We start from the raw sequence: 20,269 nt of genomic DNA on the forward strand, positions 1-20,269 counted from the left end.
CACGCAGGGCACCTACCTCCCTGACACCTACATCTTCCCCCAGAAGTCCTAGGGCTCAGGTGGTTCTCCCAGAAGACCCATTTTGCAACTGAAAAAATAATATCTGAGGTCCACGGCTCTGTCTTCCTCCACAGGCAGGAGGGAGCCAGGCGGGGTCTCAGTGGAGTGGGGGTGTTGCTCAAAGCAGCCTCAGAGGGCAGGGTGCAGAGGACTCCAAGGGCTGTGGGTGGGAGCCATTCAGGTGGGGCAAGATGGATACCAAGGTCAGTGCAGTGGGGAGGTGGCCACCTCAGGCCCAGGTTAGAGTAGCTGACTCACCTGCCTAGGAGGGAGGGACTCCAGGGCCGGGCCGAAACCCTGAACTGGTACGTCCCAGAAACCACAAGTCGGCGGCTCTTCTCCTGCCCAGGCCACCGTCCAGAGAAGCCTCTGTGGGAACACACAGACGGGGTGTAGGCGAGACCCAGCGATGGTGGGTCAGGGGCAGAGGGTCTGTATGGAGCATCATCACCTGAGGTCCTCAGAGAAAGACTGGGCCCCTGAGTGGGGCCCTGGCTCGGGGACAGGACAGAGGCACAGGCACACACATGGGGGAGGGGCAAAGGTGTAGACCCCCTGACCCCATGACATCCCCACCAGCAGTGCTGGGGACTTCTCCACGTCAGCCATCAGCCACTGTCAGCCAGCCACCCGATAGAAAGACACTCAGCATGGAACCCTGAGGTCCCGCACTGCAATGCTGCTGATCTCGCAGACACATGGGTGTCTGAGCACAGCTCACACTGCACCCCTGCCTCTGAACCTGGGAAGAGGTAAAGGGGGCTGGCTCACCTGGCACCCCCACCCAAGCTGTGGGGCCCCCTCTGGGGTCATGAGGAAACTCGTCCCCCCACCCCCCAGGAACCAGAGCTCAGTGGACAGGAGGGTGACTTGTGGTCTGCAGCCTCCAGCACCGGGGCTCGGGCCTATAAGACCCTGACACTCCACCCCAGGTCAGGCCCACCCTGCCCCCTGAGGGGCAGGAGGCAGGAGGGGTCTGGACAGGGGAGGTGCTGCTGTCTCTGAACTCAGGGAGCCTATCCTGAGCTCGGTGCCGGTGCCGAGTTCCTGCCATGGTTCCCATTCCTCTGTGGTGACTCAGCGCTCTGCCCGCAGTACCACCACCCACAGTCCTGTTCTGCATTGGGCCAGGAATGCACCCAACCATCAGGGTGTGTGGGTTGTGTGCCCTGCCCCCACTTCCTTACCCTCAGGTGTGGCCCTGCCCTGCCCTACACCCAGCCCAGCCTTCTCTCCCAGCTTCTGGGGGGAGTTTGGTCCCATTGTCCTAGGACGATCCGGCCCTGGATCCCGACATGGGCACCTGAGCCTGCCCCCAGCCCCACTGTGACTCAGTTATCCCATTGTGGGGTGTGGGTGGAACAGAGCCTTGTCTCCCCCGTCTGGATGGTGGATAGGTTGGCCAGACCCTGAGTGGATGGTGGATGGTGTGGCCTTTGGCCACACCAGGGGCAGCTCACTGGTCTCCTTCCTCCAGAGGGGCTAGGAAAACTTCACCCTTGCCCTTGGGGGAGCTGAAGACCAGGGTTGAGAGGAGAGGGAAAGATGGACCACAGAGTGGCACCCGTAGCGAGGGGTGGTGGCATGAGCATGCCTGCCAGGGTGCTTGCTGGGTCTGCACCACCTGTTCGGTGTTCATGGGCCAGCTGGCTGCTGTGCATACACCTGAGGGCTCACCTGTTTGAGGTGAGCCCACAGGTGTGTCACTGCCCGGGCCCTGACCTGGGCTGACCAGCCAGTGGGAAGCTCTGGGCTGTCTGCCAGGCCAAATTGGGCCCCTCCCAGCTCCTGGCACCTGGAGCACCCATGTCACTGCCACCTCCTACAGGGAGCCCTTCAACATCACAGTCCTGCTTGGGGGCCACAGGGACTGAGCATGGGGCATTTAGGGATTAGCTGAGTAAGAGTTGGGGGCATCTCCTTGTCAGAAGACCACTTAGCTTCTGGGCTGACCTGGGCCCTCCCCTTCTCCCCCATTCCCACCCACTGTTACTTCCCAGGAATAAGGAAGTGGCTCTGAGGTTGGAAACTAGCGGCTACCTTTGAACCGATGCTCTGTTTAGGCCATCTCACAGCCTGGGGTCAAGGCCCCTGAGGGAACCCTAGGCAGAAACACAAAGAGGGCAGGGCCACTCCTTCAAGGCCTCAGTGGGCTCTCTGCACTGTCCACTCCCTGTTGGAGCCTAGAAGAAGGGAGCTGGCCCAGAGCTCCAGCATTCCTAACCTTATTCAGGTGTTCTCAATACCTGCTTCCTAGAATAATAGGATGAGATGGAAAAACTTCCAGCCTGGGGAGTGGTCAGGGCCAGCAGCCTCCCCACTTCTCCCACACAGGCCGGGCCAGCAACCCCTGAAAACTGACATTTCCAGTAGTCCCTGCGTCCTCAGCTGGGATCCGGGTGGCCCCCCAGCCTACTCTCCCTGCTGCATCCTGGGATCTCAATGCCCAGGTTGGTTGGCAGTGGGGACGCTCCCAGGAGCCAGACCTGGATCCTGCCAGCAAAAGCCACAGTGAGGAGTCTGGAAGGCAACACAGCTGGAGGAGTGCTCAGCCTCCTGGGGCTCACCCAGTAGACTTGCCCCTACCTTGGTCCGGCTCCATGTCCAGGCTGTGGGTGCCAGGATCTGTCCCTTGCCCATAGGTCCAGGTTTACTCTCAGCAGATATGGAAAGGAGAGAACACACCAGGACTGGGTCCAGGGAGCTCACGTACCAGTGCATGCCTCCAGGGTGCTGGGCACCACACAGACAGGCCTTGGTCAGTGCAGTTCTCATCCTTTCTCCATGAGCTGAACTTCGGGCCACACTGGACTTTCCTTAGAACTACTAACCCTCCCTACCCCATGCTCAGGAGTGGGAAACTCTCCTTCTGCCCTGGATTTCTATTTCTAAACCACAGGAGCTATGGGCTCTGAGCTGTGTGGGTGCTGCCTGGGGCAGGTGGGGAAGGGATAGATCAAGCTTGACTTGAAGCCTTCATTCCATCCTGCCCCTGTTTCTGTCCTAAACTGACCCATTCTTGGATGAGGTTCATGCCCTGGCAGTGAAACTCTCCTGTCTACCTCGTTGGGCCAGTTGCCACCCACAGCTTGTCTTTTCCCCGAGGGTGTCCGCCTGAATACCCCCATTGGCCACGGCTTCCTCTGGGAGGTGGTGTGAAAGCCATGCTCCATGGAGGGAGGCAGCAGGTGCTCACGAAATGCGGTCTCCAAGGCCATGATTGCGTCCTCTGGGGTCTGTTTGTAGGTAGGGGATGGTACTTCTATGGCTTGAGTGTGGTCTGAACATGGCCAAGGTCAGCCATGGGACTGAATGAAGCAACTTGGGGCCCCCGGGACTCAGGCCACCAGCCCATTCCCCTTTAAAGAGACCTCCCAACTGGCTCCAAATTGCACAGTTCTGATCCCCAGCTCTGGTTCCATCCCAGCTCCTGGCAGTGACAGTTGCTGAGTGCCCCCACATTCTCCTATTTGGTTTAGCCTTGCAGACATAACTAACCTGGGCTTCCTCCTCTAAGAAGCCCTCAAGTGAGATCCACTGCCCACAGGGCTCCTGGAGCCCGGCATGCAAATCATAGGCAAATCCAGAAAAAGCCAAGCTTCCGACTCCACAAGAAACCCCCCATGTTCTGTCCTCACCTAAATGCTGGGAGCCAGAGCTGACAGGTGAGAAAGGCCTGCCCAGCCTGGGTGCCATCTACAAAAGTCCACTGCACTCTCCCTGGCCTGAGTCTGAGAGGCTGCCCCTGCTCCTAGGTTTAGGGTGGGGTCACCTACAGAGGCCAGCTCTGTCACCCCAACCCCTATGAGCTAGGCCTTGGGGCAAGAAGGAGGGCACAATGGAGCAGACCTCCCCTAGGTCCACCCAGACTGGGCTCCTCCACTCTGAGGGCCTCAGCCCCATGCTAGTTATCCCCTGGACCCTACGGATGAAATCTGGGGCCTGTGTTCACAACAACCAGAGCCCCCAGGTCTGCATCTAATAGGCTCCTACTTTGTGCTAGAGCAGTGGTAGTCAACCTGGTCCCTACAGCCCACTAGTGGGCGTTCCAGCTTTCACGGTGAGCGGTAGTGGAGCAACCAAAGTATAAATAAAAAGATAGTTTTAACTATAGTAAGTTGTTTTATAAAAATTTATTCTGACAAACTTAGTGAAAATCCGACAGAAAGTACTTGGTAAGTAATTATTATTATATGCTTTAACTTGCTGTAACTCTGCTTTATAAATTTTATAAAGTGAAGTTACTTCCCTACTTTATAAATCACCATTACTGTGGAACCGGTGCGCGGTTAGAAAATTTTACTACTAACAGAGATACAAAAGTGGGCAGTAGGTATAAAAACGTTGACTACCCCTGTGCTAGAAGAAGAGCCTCACAGTCATCTTGCTGGACCCTCCTTCTGGCCCTACACAGGGGTGACCTGCTCCTACCGGAAAGCCCCCACAGGTGGAGAGACTCAGGCTGGAAACAGCTAGGACGTGCCACGGTTTGAGTGTGGGTCAGTGATACAGTGGGGGCTGGGCTGGAGGTACTGAGGATGGGTCAGGGCATGGTCTCAAGGGAGACTGGAAGAAGGCACTGCAGGGGAAGGAAAGTGGGGCGGGGGAGACCGAGGTATGAGGCCCCAGTAAAGTGGCCAGGGAGCTGGTCCAGTGCAGATGCTCTGCCCACCGCCTGGGGTGCCCTGGCCCCAAGCCAGGGCAGAGTTCATGCAACTACCACCCACTGGCTCCCACTAATTCACCCCCACCCCAGCCCAGGCCCTACCCAGGTCGCCTTTGGGGAACATTGCAAAATCCTGGCCTGGCCCTGCTGGCTTCCCTCCCTGCGGGTGAGAGGCTGTGACAGAGGCGAGTGGAGGCCAGAGGGAAAGCCCCTCCCCACCCTGCCCAGGCAGTGGCCCTGTGTAGGCACTGAATGGAGTGCTGGGTACCCACCTGCTGCATGCAGGCTGGCCAGCACAGAGCACCCAGAGCCCAAGGTGGGGTCTTGACAGGGGTGGGCATGTATGTGAAGCTGGGCACTGTCTGGGGAGCTGTTGAGCCAGGCCTCATGGCTAGGTAAGGGTCAGGCCCCGGTGGACCAGAGCTTCCTGTGATGGGAGTGGAGGCTGGAGAGGGCTCAGGCTGACAGACACATGTACACTCAGACATATACCTGCACAGACACACAGACCATTGCACACGTGTACACACACATAGGTACACACTCAAGCCCCACACCAACACAAACCATCACATGTGTACACATTCACATTCTGCACAGACACACTGACCATCACACACTTACAGACACACTCCTAGAGGTGGGGCATTATAACCTGGGAGTGGGGCCATGCCCCCAGGTCTGTTGGTTTTCTTGGTTCCGCCTGCCCCAGGCAGTCCCCCTCAGGCTTGTCCTGTGCACCGGTCCCCATGCCAACCACCAAGGCCTCTTCAATCGGCGCCTTCCCAGCTGTGCCTGCATGTCCCTCAGGTTAGCTCACCCTGCCCTGGTTCTCAATGCCCTGAACCCAGACCATGCCTGGGGGACCCCACCTGCCCCCCTCGTGGCCAAGGCCTGGGTGGTTTGGGAGAACCTCCCCAGCCAGCCCATCTGTCCTCTGTACCCTTCCTTGTTTTTACCCCATCTCAGCCCCCTCCATGCTCCCTCAGCTGCCCAGGGCCTCGCAGCTCCCATGGACAGCAGGTCACCATCCTGCCTGGTCTGTGTGTACGTATGTGTGACTATGGCAGAGTGTGAGTGGCCCAGGCCACTTTTTGTCCACTCTCCCCTTCCTCCCTAATCCCAGAGGCCAGCCGAGCTCCAGTCACCATGGCAACAGCGCAGCTCCTCCGGCCAGAAGGACAGGATGACCTGGTGGGGCTGGCTGTGCAGGGCAGGGACGGGCCATCTCAGGGGAGGGGGTGTACAGCCCTCTGGTAAGGTCCAGACTACTCCCTTCCTTGGCTCCTTGGGAAACACCTGCCTTGAGAAGATAGGAACTTGAAGAGGTACCTGCACCATGCTGGCCTGAGCCTTGGGCACCCTAGGGTGGTGGGAGACTAAGGGACAGAGCTTGGGCCTCTTTGGTCAGTGGGACAGCAAGATAAAGACCTGGTGCTTCAACCACAGCTGAACTTTCCTCCTGGTGGCCTCTCCCTGCCGTCTGCTGCTTATGGAGCTGCTGACCTAAGCCAGGCCTGCCTGTGGGCCTCAGACCTATTTTTATAGCCCACCGGATGGCCTTCCAGGAACCAGGAAAAAACAGATGACTGGCATCCTGTACAGCCAGAGACACAGCTGGGTGTGTGTGTGTGTGGCTCATACCTGCAAGGTAGTGATGGCCTGGGATCACTTACCAAGGGCTATGCCCAGAACAGAAGAACAAAAGGCTCTTAGGTGTCAAATTTGGCTTTGCTCCCCGTACAAGGAGTGTGGGGGCTCCACAGCTGGGCAAAACCCTCAAAGCCTCAGTTTGTCAAGCCGAGAAATAGGGTGGGTCATTCCCACCTGCAGGTTAGTGGTAGGGTGAGGCAGGTGGACAGCAACCTGCCTGAGTCCTGCTCATTGGGCAGGGTCATCTAGGGCAGTGGTTCCTAACCTTCTTTGGGCCATGGACCAGTTTAATGTCAGAAAATATTTTCACGGACTGGCCTTTAGGGTGGGACGGATAAATGTATCCGTGACCCAGACAAGTGTCAAGAGTGAGTCTTAGATGGATGTAACAGAGGAAATCTGGTCATTTTTAAAAAATAAAACATCGTTCAGACTTAAATATAAATAAAATGGAAATAATGTAAGTTATTTATTCTTTCTCTTTCTCTGCAGACCGGTACCAAATGGCCCGCGAACCGCTACCGGTCCGCGGCCTGGGGGGTGGGGACCACTGATCTAGGGTACCAGGACCCCCAATACTAGGGTGGACATAGGGCCCTGGTGGCTGTACAAGCAGAGAGATACCAGACCTATGCCCAGCCCCCTCCTTGGGCCAGATAGAGCCTAAAGAGACAGCCACTGGGAGGGTACAGGTCCAATCTTTTTTTCTTTTCTTTTTTGTGACAGAGACAGAGAAAGAAAAAGAGAGGTACAGATTGGGACAGACAGGCAGGAAAGGAGAGTGATAAACATCAATTCTTCATTGCTGCTCCTTAGTCTCCTTAGTTATTGACTGTTTTCTTATATGTGCCTTGGACCAGGGGGCTGAAGCAGAGCGAGCGAGTGACCCCTTGCTGCTCAAGCCAGCAACCTTGAGCTCAAGCCAGTGACTTTGGGCTTCAAGTCCTTTGGGCTCAAGCCAGCAACCAAGAGGTCATATCTATGATCCCACACTCAAGCCAGCGACCCTGCACTCAAGCTGGTGAGCCCACGCTCAAGCCTGCGACCTCAGGGTTTCAAACCTGGGTCCTCCACATCCCAGTCCAATGTTCTATCCACTGCACCACCGCCTGGTCAGGCTTTTTTCTTTTTCTTTTTTTAAGAGAGAGATAGACAGAGAGACAGAGAGAGACAGGAACATTGAGCTGCTCCTGTAGGTACCCTGATCGGATAATCGAACCAGCTATCTTCATGCTCCAGAACAACACTCCAAATAACCGAGCTTTCCTGCCAGGGCTTAATTTGTATTGAATTTTAGACAAACACAGAGAGGCAGAGAGAGAGAGAGAGAGGAGAGAGAAGGGAAGCATTTATTTGTTGTTCCACTCAGTCGCACATTCTTTGGTTGCTTCCCGTGTGTGCCCTGACCTGGGGATTGAACCCAGGACCTTGTCATTTTGGGTTGACGCTCTTAACTGACTGAGCTAGCTGGCCAGGGCCGATGTAGGTCCAGTCTGACGCCTCATGGAGCTCAGTGCAGGATGCACACACTAAGGCTCAGACAACAGCACATCTACAACACATACAACAGTGTCTGGAAATGATGAAGGCTCTAACAAAATCTTCCTCTCAGGAAAGAGGCTGTCTCCTGCTGTCCTGCACTCCCAGACTGGGGTAGTGGGGCCCTCTCCATTCTCCAACCTCTACTTCAGAGCTGGGGGTGAGGGGCAGAATCTGTAGACACATATTGCCTCTTCTAGCAGCAGTGTGAGTACCCACTGTTGAATTGGAGGAGACTTGAGGTCTTCAAACCAAACTGGTGGGGTGCATGGGGGTGCTGGTTTCCTGAGGTCACTGAGGAGACTATTGGGGAACCTCAACCCCTCTCCATTGAGTCAGACCTCCACTCTTGACAGGGTCACCAGCTAGAGCCACAACACTCTCCAGCACTCCTGTAGGTCTAGGGACCCACAATAGCCTGACCTGAGGGTACCTGCTATCTGGGGGGTAGAGAGACAGGGTCCTCTGGAAGGACTCATAGGGGACACTAGCCCCTTCTCCCTCACAGGTGCTGTATGGATTTTGCCAAAGGATTTGTTGGGTTCTAGCATTCTACCTTGGATCTGACCAAGTGGGGAAGCCTGCACTGGCCTGGGGCCTATGGTTAACTGAATAGCCCCAGCCCTGTCTCCATGGGCTCACACTACAGAAGGGTGCTGGACAGAACTCCAGTAAAACAAGGACCTAAGAGCTGTACCAGAGGGGGGTTCACTTTCTGTCCTGGGACAGTGATGAGGAAGTTGGGTGTCCAGAAGGAGCCTGCCGGCCAGCCCTGAACATGCTTAGGGGTCATCCCAGGGGTTATGGGGAGCACCTCCAATGCCAAAAGAAAGAGTACTTGGTCCCTTGGCTCTTCCAATCCTCAACGCTGCCTAGGATTGGTGTGGAAGGCAGAGGACATCTGGGGCTCAGCCACCTGGGCTGGTGCAGGACTGCTTACACCCTGATCCTGAGCTGCTCAGGCCAGTAAGTGACGTTGGACCAAGGCTGACAACCCTGGAGTTGGACCAGGGCACACAGGTGAATTTATGTAGTGTCGGAGACAGAGGCGAGGGTGGGGCTTAGACCAGGGTCATGTGGACCTGGGCTGGCTCGGGTCAAGGTGGGCTCTGCGGTAGAGATAGTCAGCAGATGAACACAGAGGACAGCCAGATGGGTGGAGAGCAGGGGAGGGCGTTCCAGCCACGGGGACAGCAGGACTAAGGTTCCAGGAAGAGGAGGGACCTCGGGAAGCGGGCTTGAGGTCTAGCCTGGGTCCAAACAGCGAGCCCAGGGTGGGCAGGGTCCTGAGGCCTTGCCGCAGAGCGGGGAGCTCAAGGGCGCGCTGCCTCTTCCCCGCGCGGACTGCCGGAGACGCACACGCACGACCTGGGGTGCTGCGGCGGGCACCTCCCAGATCCTGCTCCAACCCAGGACCCCTCGGCAACCCGCAACCCAGCTTTCCACTCAGGGCTTGGAAGAGGAGGGCGTGTGTCTTGCGGATGACCTTCCCGGAGCCGCCTGGACGGGCCCAACGAGTCCCCGTCCCGCCCACGCGCCGCTATTGGCTGGGGCCCCGGTGCTCTTTGAAAACTCCGGTTCCCATTGGCTCCCAGGGCCCCTCCCCACATGCCTGAGCCACCGCCCGCGCGGTAGCTGCGCGTGCGCGAAGTGTGTGTGTGTGTGTGTGTGTGTGTGTGTGTGTGTGTGTGTGTGCGCGCGCGCGCGCGCCACGCCGTGTGCCTCCGCGGTTCTACTACAGCGAGTTAGTCCCAGGCGGCTCGCCGCGTCTCCGGCTCACCGGCCTCGCCGAACCTGGGAGGTGGCGCTCGGCCTCTCCCCACCATTGCCGCGGCTACTCGCGCGGGTTCTTGGAGGCGGCCCCGCCGCGGAAACTCCGGCGGAAGAGGGCGGGGTCTTGCTTGCCCCGCCCCCTCCCCCCTGCGGAGGGATACGGGACTTCGCGGCCCAAAAGCCCAGAGCGAGGTGGACGGGCGTGTGAGCCGCCTGCTGCGCGTCTACGAGGTCCACGCGGGCTCGGCCGGGACCATTGCTCCGCGCGCGTCACGATACTCTTAGGTTCGGTGCCCCCGTGACACCTGCCCGCCGTCCGGAACTCGGGGCTCCGCACGGCCCAGGGAGGCCACCCTCCCGCGTCCGCAGCCGCGCGGGCAGCCGAGCCCGGCCAGAGGCGGCGCAGAGCCCGCGATGCTGCTCTCCAAGTTCGGCTCGCTGGCGCACCTCTGCGGACCGGGCGGCGTGGACCACCTCCCGGTGAAGATCCTGCAGCCGGGTACGCGCAGGGCTGGGGATGGGATATCTGATGGTCAGAAGGGCTGGGGGGCGCTGGGGTTTGGGGGTCGGGGGAGCGTCGGGCCGCACTAACCCGGTTCTCGCGGTCTCCACAGCCAAGGCGGACAAGGAGAGTTTTGAGAAGGTGTATCAGGTGGGCGCCGTGTTGGGCAGCGGCGGATTCGGCACGGTCTACGCGGGCAGCCGCATCGCCGACGGGCTCCCGGTGAGTGGGGCCCCCAGGCGATCCGGGTTTCCCGCTCAGCGCGCACGTCGTCGCAGCTGGCAGGGCCTGACCCCTTGTGTTCCCCCAGGTGGCCGTGAAGCACGTGGTGAAGGAGCGGGTGACCGAATGGGGCAGCATCGTAAGTGTGGGGTTAGGTGGACGGACGTGCGGGGTCGAGGCCGTGGGGCTGTGCGCGCTGACCGTCGTGTCCCGCAGGGCGGTGCGGCCGTGCCCCTGGAAGTGGTGCTGCTGCGGAAGGTGGGCACAGCGGGCGGCACGCGCGGCGTCATCCGCCTGCTGGACTGGTTCGAGCGGCCCGACGGCTTTTTGTTGGTGCTCGAGCGGCCTGAGCCAGCCCAGGACCTTTTCGACTTCATCACGGAGCGCGGCGCACTCGACGAGCCCCTGGCGCGCCGCTTCTTCGCGCAGGTGTTGGCCGCGGTGCGCCACTGCCACGCCTGCGGGGTGGTGCATCGCGACATCAAGGACGAGAACCTTCTGGTGGACCTGCGCTCGGGTGAGCTCAAGCTCATCGACTTCGGTTCGGGCGCGCTGCTCAAGGACACAGTCTACACGGATTTCGATGGTGAGCACAGGCCGGTGGGCGGCGGGGCGTTCCAACGGCGGTAACGTCCGCAGTGGGGCGTGGGGGGGGGTCTGGTTACTGTTGAGGCCGCGCATCCTCTAGGGCACGTTTACGTAGTAGGCACCGAACCGGGCATCCCGAGCTGTTCTGAGGTGGGTAGGGGTAAGGGGCTGGCTCGAGACAGCCCCCTTTGCCTGTGTTGGGGGCGCCTAAGGGCGGGGGAGGGGTCGTGGGGTCGTGATGTCTGCGTGTGTATTTGCGCAGGGAGTGCCGGGACTCCTGTTGTTGGAGCTAGCGCTTTGCGGGCCTCCCCCAGCGTGAGGGCGGGCGCTGCGTGGGGGCGCAAGCAGAAATCCCCGCATTGCGGAGCGCGGGGAAGCCGGGTCTCCCCGCCTGCCCGCCCACTTCTGCTCCCTCCTCCTCTCTCCGCCCTCCTCCCTCCTCCTCTCCCCTCCGCCTTCCTCTTCTCCCCTACACTCCTCTCCACCCTCCTCCTCCTTCCCCCCTCCTCTCGCCTCTCAGTCTCCTCTCTCCCGCCTCCTCTCGCTCCAGTTTTCCAGCTCTCTATCCTCACCTCACATCTGTTTGTTGTGAAACCCGAGCCGGCGCCCATGTGACCCGCTCCTCCCCCAGCGGGGCCAGCCTTGGGGAGGCCACGCCCGCGGGGTTTTTCCAGGGTGATGACTAGCAGGATTTTGAGCCTGGCTCAGGCCTCAGAAATGATTCACTTGGAGTGCAGGGTCTTGGTGTTTATGTTTGGTGCCAACTTCGCGTGGTACTGGCACCTGGGGCAGGCGTCCTCACCCCCTTGTGTTCCCCAGGCACTCGGGTGTACAGCCCCCCAGAGTGGATCCGCTACCACCGCTATCACGGTCGTTCTGCCACGGTTTGGTCTCTGGGCGTGCTACTTTATGATATGGTGTGTGGGGACATCCCCTTCGAGCAGGACGAAGAGATTCTGCGGGGCCACCTCTTCTTCCGGAGGAGGGTCTCCCCAGGTGTGTGTGGGAGCCTGGGTGGGAGGTGAGGGTGACAGATTCTAGGAACTGGTCCCTTCCTGACCGACTCTCCACCTCCAGAGTGCCAGCAGCTCATTCAGTGGTGTCTGTCCCTGCGACCCTCAGAGCGTCCCTCATTGGACCAAATCTCTGCCCATCCCTGGATGGTGGGGGCAGATGAGGGCACCCAGGAGAACTGTGATCTTCGGCTCTGCTCCCTGGACACAGATGACGGGGCCAGCACCACCTCCAGCAGTGAGAGCTTGTGAGAAGGGACCTGCACCTGGCTTGTGGAGCCAGAGGGACCACCTGCCCAGCCCCTGCCCTTTGCAGGGCCTGTCCTGGTAGGACTATCTGCTCTTTGAGAAAGCAGTGACTTCTGACTCCCGGTGACCTTTGCCTTTGGCACCGGGCCTATTTCCTTTGCTTTGAGTGCCTTTTTGAACGCTGCTCTCATGGGACTTGGTTTTCTCAAGCTCTTTCTGTCCAAAGACCTCCGGTGGAAGCAAGGTCCCGTCTGTCTTGGGCAGGTGCTTGACCCTGAGTTTGTCCCTGTCATGTGCTTCCGGGAGGTGGCCATGTGGGCCCCCAGTGCCTCTCCATCTGACCAAGTTGGACCAGGAGCACTCTCGTGTCCTGTGGCCTCATCTCACCTTGGCACAGCATCCCTTGTGCCCACCTCCCACGCCCGCCCTCGTCCTTGGATGTTCTTCCGGGCATGTCTGTGCACAAGCAATGCAACGTTCAGGCCTCTGCTGCCCACATGCCTGCTACCTGTGTGTGCGCCTGCAAGCCTGCGAACGTCTATTTATGGTGTGACCCCTATGGAGGGCTATTTATTGTTTAATTTATTTGTTGAGGGTCCTCCTCAACAGCCCTGCTCTTCTAGGCCCCTGGGGTGGGGAGGCAGTGGCTGTGTGTGTGGACCCCAGGTCCGACCCTGTCTGTGTCTGTCAGAGGATGAACTTGTACAGTGACTAATTTAAGGGAAGTGGGTGACTCTGCCACCTCTGGGCTGTGCACCTGGGGGGGGGGGGTAAATTATTGACCTTGTACAGTCTGCTTGTTGGCTCTGGAAGCTAGGGGGTGGGGGGTCAGAGTCTCAAGCCTTTAATTTATTTTAGTAGCTGTGTTTCTGTGGTCCTGATGTAAAGGCATCAGGGACGAGGTTCCTTTCAGTTTAAAAGCAAGACATCTGGAGATCATATTTTTTATACAGGTATTTCAATTAAACTGTTTTGTATATAATGGGTGTTTTGTGTTCATTGGGCTGGGGGATTCTCATTCCTGTGAGGAGGTAGCAGCATGGGGGGATGCTAGGCTAGGCTTTCCCTTCCATACAGAAGGTCCAGTGTGAGGTGCTCGGCCTCGCTACCTCAGTCCTTCCCTTGTTGCGCCTGAGGGAGTGGGCAGCAGTAGGCTATGCCATCAGGGGCCTCTGGGAGTGTCGACATTGCCACCATTAGTGTAGAGACCATGTCGGGTTGTCCCCAGAGAACTCTGTTCTTGAGGAGGCCCGGTCAGGTGGGGAGGGGAAAGGGCTCAGGCTGCCCCACCAACTGCTGGAAGAGGTTCTGAAGGATTAGTAAGAATTTGCCAGGTGTGCAGGGGGTGGCAAGGCTGAACAGGTGGGTATGATTGGCAGTGATGGTGTGGTGGGGCCTTGGCTTGACAGGTCTAAGGTGAGGCGGTGGTGGGAGCCACGGCCAGATCCAGGGGTGGCAACATGAAGGGCTGGCCAGGGGGAGGGTCTGGTCACACCCTGCCCCCCACAGGCAGCTCCCCATGCTAGGGCTGCAAGGAGGACGTCTGAGTCTAGTAGGGCCAGACATGTCCTGGAGTCCCCAGAGGCCTTATCCCTGGTCCCATGGTCCAGGTGCCCAGCCGAATGCCCTGTCTACAGAGAATGTGGACCCATGTGCCCCTTGTCTCTGTTCATGCAGTTGGACAAAGCAGTGTCTGGAAGCCACATGCAAGAGCAAGGACAGCAAGTTTGGAAAAGTGAAGTGGGAGGAAATGTAATGGACAGGCAGGAATGGGACGGGGCTCCCAGCTCCATCCTGGCTATTGAGGGGCCTGGGGTGCCTCTCCCGAGGAGGGACCACTGCTGGGGCCTAAAGCCCTGGGCGACCTGCTCAGTGTAAGCAGATGCCGTGGAGCTTTAGTGGGTGAAGGGTGGGACTGTCCATCTGTTTCCATGGCTCAGTCTGATCAGCCTGGCCACTGGGAATCCACATGGGCCACTGGGGCTTCTGTCCTTGTGGTCACCCTGACTTCTCCCAGGAATGCTGGTGGGGCACTTGGGGAAAGTTCAGGACTAGCAGCTGTGCAGCCTTTGGGTCCTGCAGCTAATCCTGGTGACAGTTACCCACAGGTTTCCATGATCCTGGCTCACTTGTCAGCCAAGGGTGCTGGTCTGGTCTTGGGCACTCATCATTCACCCACCCACTGGCCCTCCATCAGTCCATTGATCCATCTGTCTGTCCATCTGTCCACCCACTGGACCATCCAATAACCATTCACTGAGCTTGTGTTGTGGAGATGCTGAATCAGGCCCTCGGGACTGCCAAGACACCCTACACTTAGTTACCAGCTGCCTGGAGCCTGGTGGGGAGGCTGGTCTCAGCACAGAGGGCACGGAGGATGGGGAGACGTGAAGCACTCTGGCCTCTTAAGTTCTTAAACGCGTCAATCAGTCCAAGAACCAGCCCCACAGATGGGCAGCAGAAGTGGGAGGCCAAGCAACTTGCCCAAGGATAACACCCACCTTACCACAGACCTGAAAGGGGCTGGGAGACAGTGTAGCCCCAAGTCTATCCTGCAACAGAGGGCTCTGCCCAATGAGTTTGGGAAACTCTGTACCCTAGTTTCCCTGCCAGGACTGCCTGAGGCTCTTTGGTCCTGGGATCCCATCCAGTGATGCCTGTGAAGGTGGGGTGGGCACTCTCTGCTATGGAAATGGATGGACAGGCCTTAGGGGTGACCACCAACAGGCCCAAGGGTTGCATAAGCCGAAGCCACAGGTGACACTTTCTGCCTGGGGTGGAGGCCCCAGCTCTGATGGGAGTGACAGGTGAGCAGGGAGAAGAGGTCGTTGTGGGTGGGAGGAAGCCCAGGCCTATATGTGTTAGGGCCAGTGGGCATATGAACAAGGGCTGAGGCCAGAGGATGGGCCTAAGGTCTAACAGGGGATCTGGGGGGTGGTCCCTACTACCCCATGTGGGACTGCTGGGCAAAAGCAAGCCCAGGTGGAGGGCTGAGGCCTCCTCCATAGAGCTTGCCCCACAGGCAAGAGGGAAGAGATGAAAGGGAGGTGGTGGGGCTCCATCTCCACTCTGACTGCACAAGCCGGGCCCAGGAGCACCCTTATCCCCAGTCAGGGCTGTTGGGCATGCTGTCTACCTGGTACCTAGCTCTACCAGGCAAGGACTCTTGCCCAGGTTGCCCTTGGGGAAACTGAGGCCCAGAGAGGCAGAGTATGACTCTGGTCCCCATTGCTAGGGGGCCAGGTTGAAGACTCCTGGTGGCAGGGCAGGCTCTGTCCAGAACCCTGCTATGACTGAAGGATGTAGATGGGCCAGGCCGAGGGCACAGCACATGGGGAGGGTAGCCTTACCTGCCCCTTTGGTGAGGGTTCAGAGAATCCTGTGAGTATGGTCCTGGGCTTCAGAGACAGACTGAATCCTGGTTCCACTGGGGCACTCAGCTTGGGGTTCTGGGTAGGGACAAAGAAAGCAGGGCCTCCTCTATGCCTGGGCAGCTGCCACACCCAACCTCCAGACACACACCTAAGCTCTGTCAGCGTCTGAATGGTAGACCCTCCTGCAGGACATCTCCCAGATCCTGAAGTTCCTCTTGTCCCCAGGGGAGGAAGGCTGTCCACTTCAGTTCCTTGAGGCCCTTCATCCACACAGGGACCTCTTTGGGCTTCTAGGTGAGATCTGGTTGGAGGTACTGGGGCTCTTTCTCCAGACCGGGCCCCTCCCACGCTTTCCAGGACAGCCTCCAGGACTACACACTTGCTCCTCAGGCACTCAGAGTCAAGAGACCATGTGTGCACTAAGGTAGGGTGCCCATCTGGATGTGCCTGTGGGGCCTGGGGCAGGCTGGCTTCTGATTCCCCTGCTGTCTCCCTCCTCAGTGCCAGGAGGCTCTGCAGAGGGTGAGGGTCTAGGGAGCTGCTGTGGGCCCCTCACCCCCGAGGCACGGTAGCACCAGGGATGTGCTACTCATGCTGAGTGTTGGGAGTCCCCCATGTCTGCAGGGACCCCTCTGCTGGGGTCAGTTCTGTTTTTACTAGAACCAGCCCTGTCTGCAAAGCCTGAGGTCTGGGGACTACAAAAAGGGGTTCCTCTAGGCCCTGGCCGGTTGGCTCAGTGGTAAAGCGTCGGCCTGGCGTGTAGGAGTCCCAGGTTTGATTCCCAGCCAGGGCACACGGGAGAAGTGCCCATCTGCTTCTCCACCCCTCCCCCTCTCCTTCCTCTCTGTCTCTCTCTTCCCCTCCCGCAGCCAAGACTCCTTTGGAGCAAAGTTGGCCCCGGGTGCTGAGGATGGCTCCATGGCCTCTGCCTCAGGCACTAGAATGGCTCTGGTTGCAACAGAGCGATGCCCTAGATGGGCAGAGCATCGCCCCCTGGTGGGCATGCCGGGTGGATCCCGGTCGGGTGCATGCGGGAGTCGGTCTGACTGCCTCCTCGTTTCCAACTTCAGAAAAATCCAAAAAAGGGGGGGGGGTTCTCTACCCAGGGCCTCTTGGGGCCAAGACAAAGCTGTTTCAGTGGGCAGAAACCCAGTGGCCCCAAAGCTGCACTGTTGGTGGACGGCTTGGGCCTAGAGCACAGGAGACAGGATGTCTGCACACTGTGTGGATGTCACAACCCCTGAAAGCCTGTCCTACCTCCAGGCTGCTCCTGGCCAAGTTGCCATCCTCCCCTTCTCTCCACCTACGCCCTGGAGGCTGCCTAGGCTCCCAGCTCTGCCTGGTCCAGCGGCCCTGACTGTTCTCTGCTGGGCTAGCCCCGCTCTCCACTAGTCTTTCCATATCTTGGGGCAATATCATATCATGCTCCTTTGGAACCACTTGCTCGGGTTCTGAACAGCATCCATGGCCTAGGGACTTTCCTCGGGGTTGCACAGAACCCAGAAATCATGGTGTCAAGAGTCCTGGGCATGCTGCAGCCCTGAGCCACATGCAGCCTCTGCTAAGTGCCCCTGCTGTTTGCCAGGTTTCATCTCTGCTCTGGCTTCTGCCCTGCCAGGAGCGTCATGTCATACCCTGTCGGGGACTGGCTTCTGATTGATCTGCTCACAGCTGAGCTGCCCCTCTTGGCTTCCTTACCCAGTGACCCGAGGCTGGCCCAGCTTCCCAGGAAGAGGAAGGCTGGGACAGAGCCGAAACCAACCTGCAGCTGTCAGACCGTTGTTAACTTTCTTTTCTCCAATTGATCCATAAAACGAAACCTTGGCATGTTTTTGGGGCCAAGCTTCTCAGAAAAGGGAAGTGACCCCTGCAGGACCCTGAGAGCCCCTGTGCTAGCAAAAGCAGCGCCTAAAGAAAATAAGGAAGGGACAGGCTGGGCAGCTCCTGAGGTGGGCAGTGGAGGTCTGGACAGCAGGGGCTAAGGGGCCATTGCCTGGCCATGTGAGCCACAGCCACGGGCACTGTGGCTGGGAAGGTGTTAGCCAGGCCTGGTGCCTGCCCACAGAACCCTTGTGCATCCCTGACCCAGGCCGTGGCCGAGGGACTGAGGCACAAACCAAACTGCTGGCTCTGGGGTATCTCAGGGGGCCCAGGCCTCTCTATAGAGGCCTTGGATGGGGCGCCTGCCTGAGCCTCCAACATGACTTCCAGGGCGCTGGCTTTCCAGGCAGGCTTGGCAAAGCCCAGAGCTTCGAGCTTCAATTACACAACTGACCCCCCCTAACCCTCCTCAGCATTCCCGGCAGTCAGGCCTGACTGGACAAAGTGGGGGCAGGGCCTGCCCCTCTAGCACTGGCCACTGCCCTCCTTCTGGCCTGATTCCTACAGCAAAGCCCTTCCTGGGGGTCCAGACCCCAGGCGCTGACCACAGGGGAGTGGGATGGGGTCCGGTAGGGAATCTGCTTCTGGATGAATAAATATGGGCATACTTTGGGGTGAATGAACTTGGTGCAGGAAACAGAGCCTCAGGGAGATCAGGGACCCACTGGAAGTCGAGGTCATAAATTGCAAAGGACCTGACCCACCAGGCAGGGATGAAGTTACTGGGGCTGGATCCCATCTTTCTGACATGGGGCTTGGGGGTGAGCTGACTTTGATTTGGTCTCTGGCCCCTCCCATCAGACTTCCTGCCCGGAAGCTGCCTGCCCTGGCCCAAAGGGCAAGCCTTTGTGGGCAGGGAACCCCAATGTCAATGGCCCTACCCCTGGCACCTTGCCCAGGGTCCTCAGGCTTCCCTGTCCTACCCCATAGATGTTGCCACTGGGCTAGGTTCCTTGGGCGCCTCACCCAGGAACACTGGGCTCAGTGACCCACTGGGCCTCCAGCCATGGGTGCAGGAGGTGGTTTGGAGATGAAAGGAGCTGGCACCTCAACCAGGGCCTGGGCTGTGGGAACAGGGCTGGATCATGAGGTTGAGAAGGCGCTGCTCCTGTCTGGCAACAAGACTTCTCTGGTGCAGAGCCCCTGGGTCTTAGTGATCAGGAGAACCAGAGACAGGTCAGGGATCCTACACTATGGGTGCTTCCTGAGGGTGCTTTGTGATGCCCAAATCATCCAGTGATCATTTCTTTTCTCCTGGATAGGGGATAGGGGGCAATACAGAAAGGGCTAAGGACTTGGGGACACCTACCAGGATTGGATTTTGTACCATAGCATGCCTGCCTGACAGGACCCCACGAGGGGGCCACCCCCCCACCTGGTGGAGCACCCCAAAGAGGAACCATCCCAAGCTCCGACCCTCACCTGCTGTCTGGTTTCTGCTCATCAAGCCTCCCCCACACCAGCTAAGGAGTCAGACAGACCCCAAGGGCTTGCCCTGCCAGAGGGGCAGTGACCCAGACAGGTCGGCAGGACTGAGACCCTGACCGTCCTTGTTGGTCTATGTGTAGGAACTGCCTGCAGCCCCGGAGGGGGTTCAAGAACTTCTCTGGGCTCTCACAGAGCACACAGTCGGGCAGACACCAGGAGTGCATCAGGTCATAGCAGTGGGGGTTCCCAGAGGGCCATGGGCACGTGCAGAGAGAAAGTGGCATGTTTGAAGTGAGAAGAGGTCCTGGAGGGTGGTGGGCAGGCCAGAAGCCACACCTGTAAGAAGCAGTAGGGCAATGTGGAGTCCAGATACAGGCCAACCTGGGGCCAGAGTCTGGTGGAAGGATTCAATGCCCAGGCAAGGAGTCCTCCAAAACCAGAAGGGTGGGGTCCGGGTGGATCGGCAGGTGGAAGGCCATTTGGACCCAGAATGGAGCCCTAAGGGTGCCACCCACATGTCCAGGAAGCCTCCAAGGGGAGCACAATGAGACCCCTCCCTTCACCCTCTCCCCCAGATTAGCACATGAGAGTAGGCCCAGCCATGCTGACCCATCCTAGGCCTGAAGATGCCTCTTGCCCTGTGGTGAAGGGGTAACTTGGTGCCTGAGGGCAACTGAGGACTCAGAGCTGTGGTCCACTGGCCTCCCTGTCCCTATTCCCTGGCCCAGCTTCTGAGACATTCTGTCCCTGTCCTCTCACCACACATGAGTGAACCAGCCCGGCTCCTGACTTCCATGTCTGGCTGCTGCTAATTACCACTGTGCCAGAGTAGCTGTGGGTGCCCTGAGTTGGCCAGCTGGGGCACTGGCACCAGTCAGTGATGGTGAAGCGGAAATTGGCGGTGTAGCCCTGGCCCTGGGACAGGCCAGCTCTTCTGCTCCCTGGCCATGGGAGCCTAGGCTGGGTTTTCCATCTCTGGGCCTCAGTTCCCTCACCTAACTACCTCCTGGACAAAAAGGAGCTAAAGGGAGCTAAAGATGGGTGGTCTAGAGGGCCAGTGGGGTCAGTCCAGTGGTAGGAAGACAGGGGCTGAGCTGGGTAGGTGCCTTGTTTCACTGTGGCCACACCTAAGTGGTCTTTTCTCTGGGGTCACAGGTGTGCATGGGAAAGTGGGTGGCTCAGCCTTAACACCCATGTCCATCTATGGAGGGCATGCCGCACCCCAGGCAGCTCCCTGAACTCCTCCTAGCCATGTCTGCCAGGCGTGGGGCACCCACTTCCTGGGTCCTGCTCATCCCTCCCCTCAAGCCCTCAGCTCTGC

General features: G+C 58.8%; 1 protein-coding gene across 1 annotated transcript; it reads left to right on the top strand.

Annotated features, from left to right (window-relative positions):
* Positions 1-9,518: 9,518 nt before the first annotated feature.
* Positions 9,519-13,247, top strand: PIM3 (Pim-3 proto-oncogene, serine/threonine kinase). Its single transcript, XM_066254961.1, has 6 exons — positions 9,519-10,190; positions 10,306-10,415; positions 10,504-10,554; positions 10,632-11,001; positions 11,823-11,999; positions 12,081-13,247. Exons 1-6 carry the CDS (start codon positions 10,106-10,108, stop codon positions 12,266-12,268), a joined length of 981 nt encoding a protein of 326 aa, XP_066111058.1. The 5' UTR covers positions 9,519-10,105; the 3' UTR covers positions 12,269-13,247.
* Positions 13,248-20,269: the final 7,022 nt, after the last annotated feature.

Source organism: Saccopteryx bilineata, chromosome 1 (assembly GCF_036850765.1).
Source record: "Saccopteryx bilineata isolate mSacBil1 chromosome 1, mSacBil1_pri_phased_curated, whole genome shotgun sequence".
NCBI lineage: Eukaryota > Metazoa > Chordata > Mammalia > Chiroptera > Emballonuridae > Saccopteryx > Saccopteryx bilineata.

Coding starts and splice junctions, on each gene's coding strand:
- PIM3 (XM_066254961.1), top strand. CDS start 10,106: ATGCTGCTCTCCAAGTTCGGCTCGCTGGCGCACCTCTGCGGACCGGGC. Junction 10,416..10,503: donor GCATCGCCGACGGGCTCCCG/GTGAGTGGGGCC, acceptor GTGTTCCCCCAG/GTGGCCGTGAAGCACGTGGT. Junction 12,000..12,080: donor CCGGAGGAGGGTCTCCCCAG/GTGTGTGTGGGA, acceptor CTCCACCTCCAG/AGTGCCAGCAGCTCATTCAG.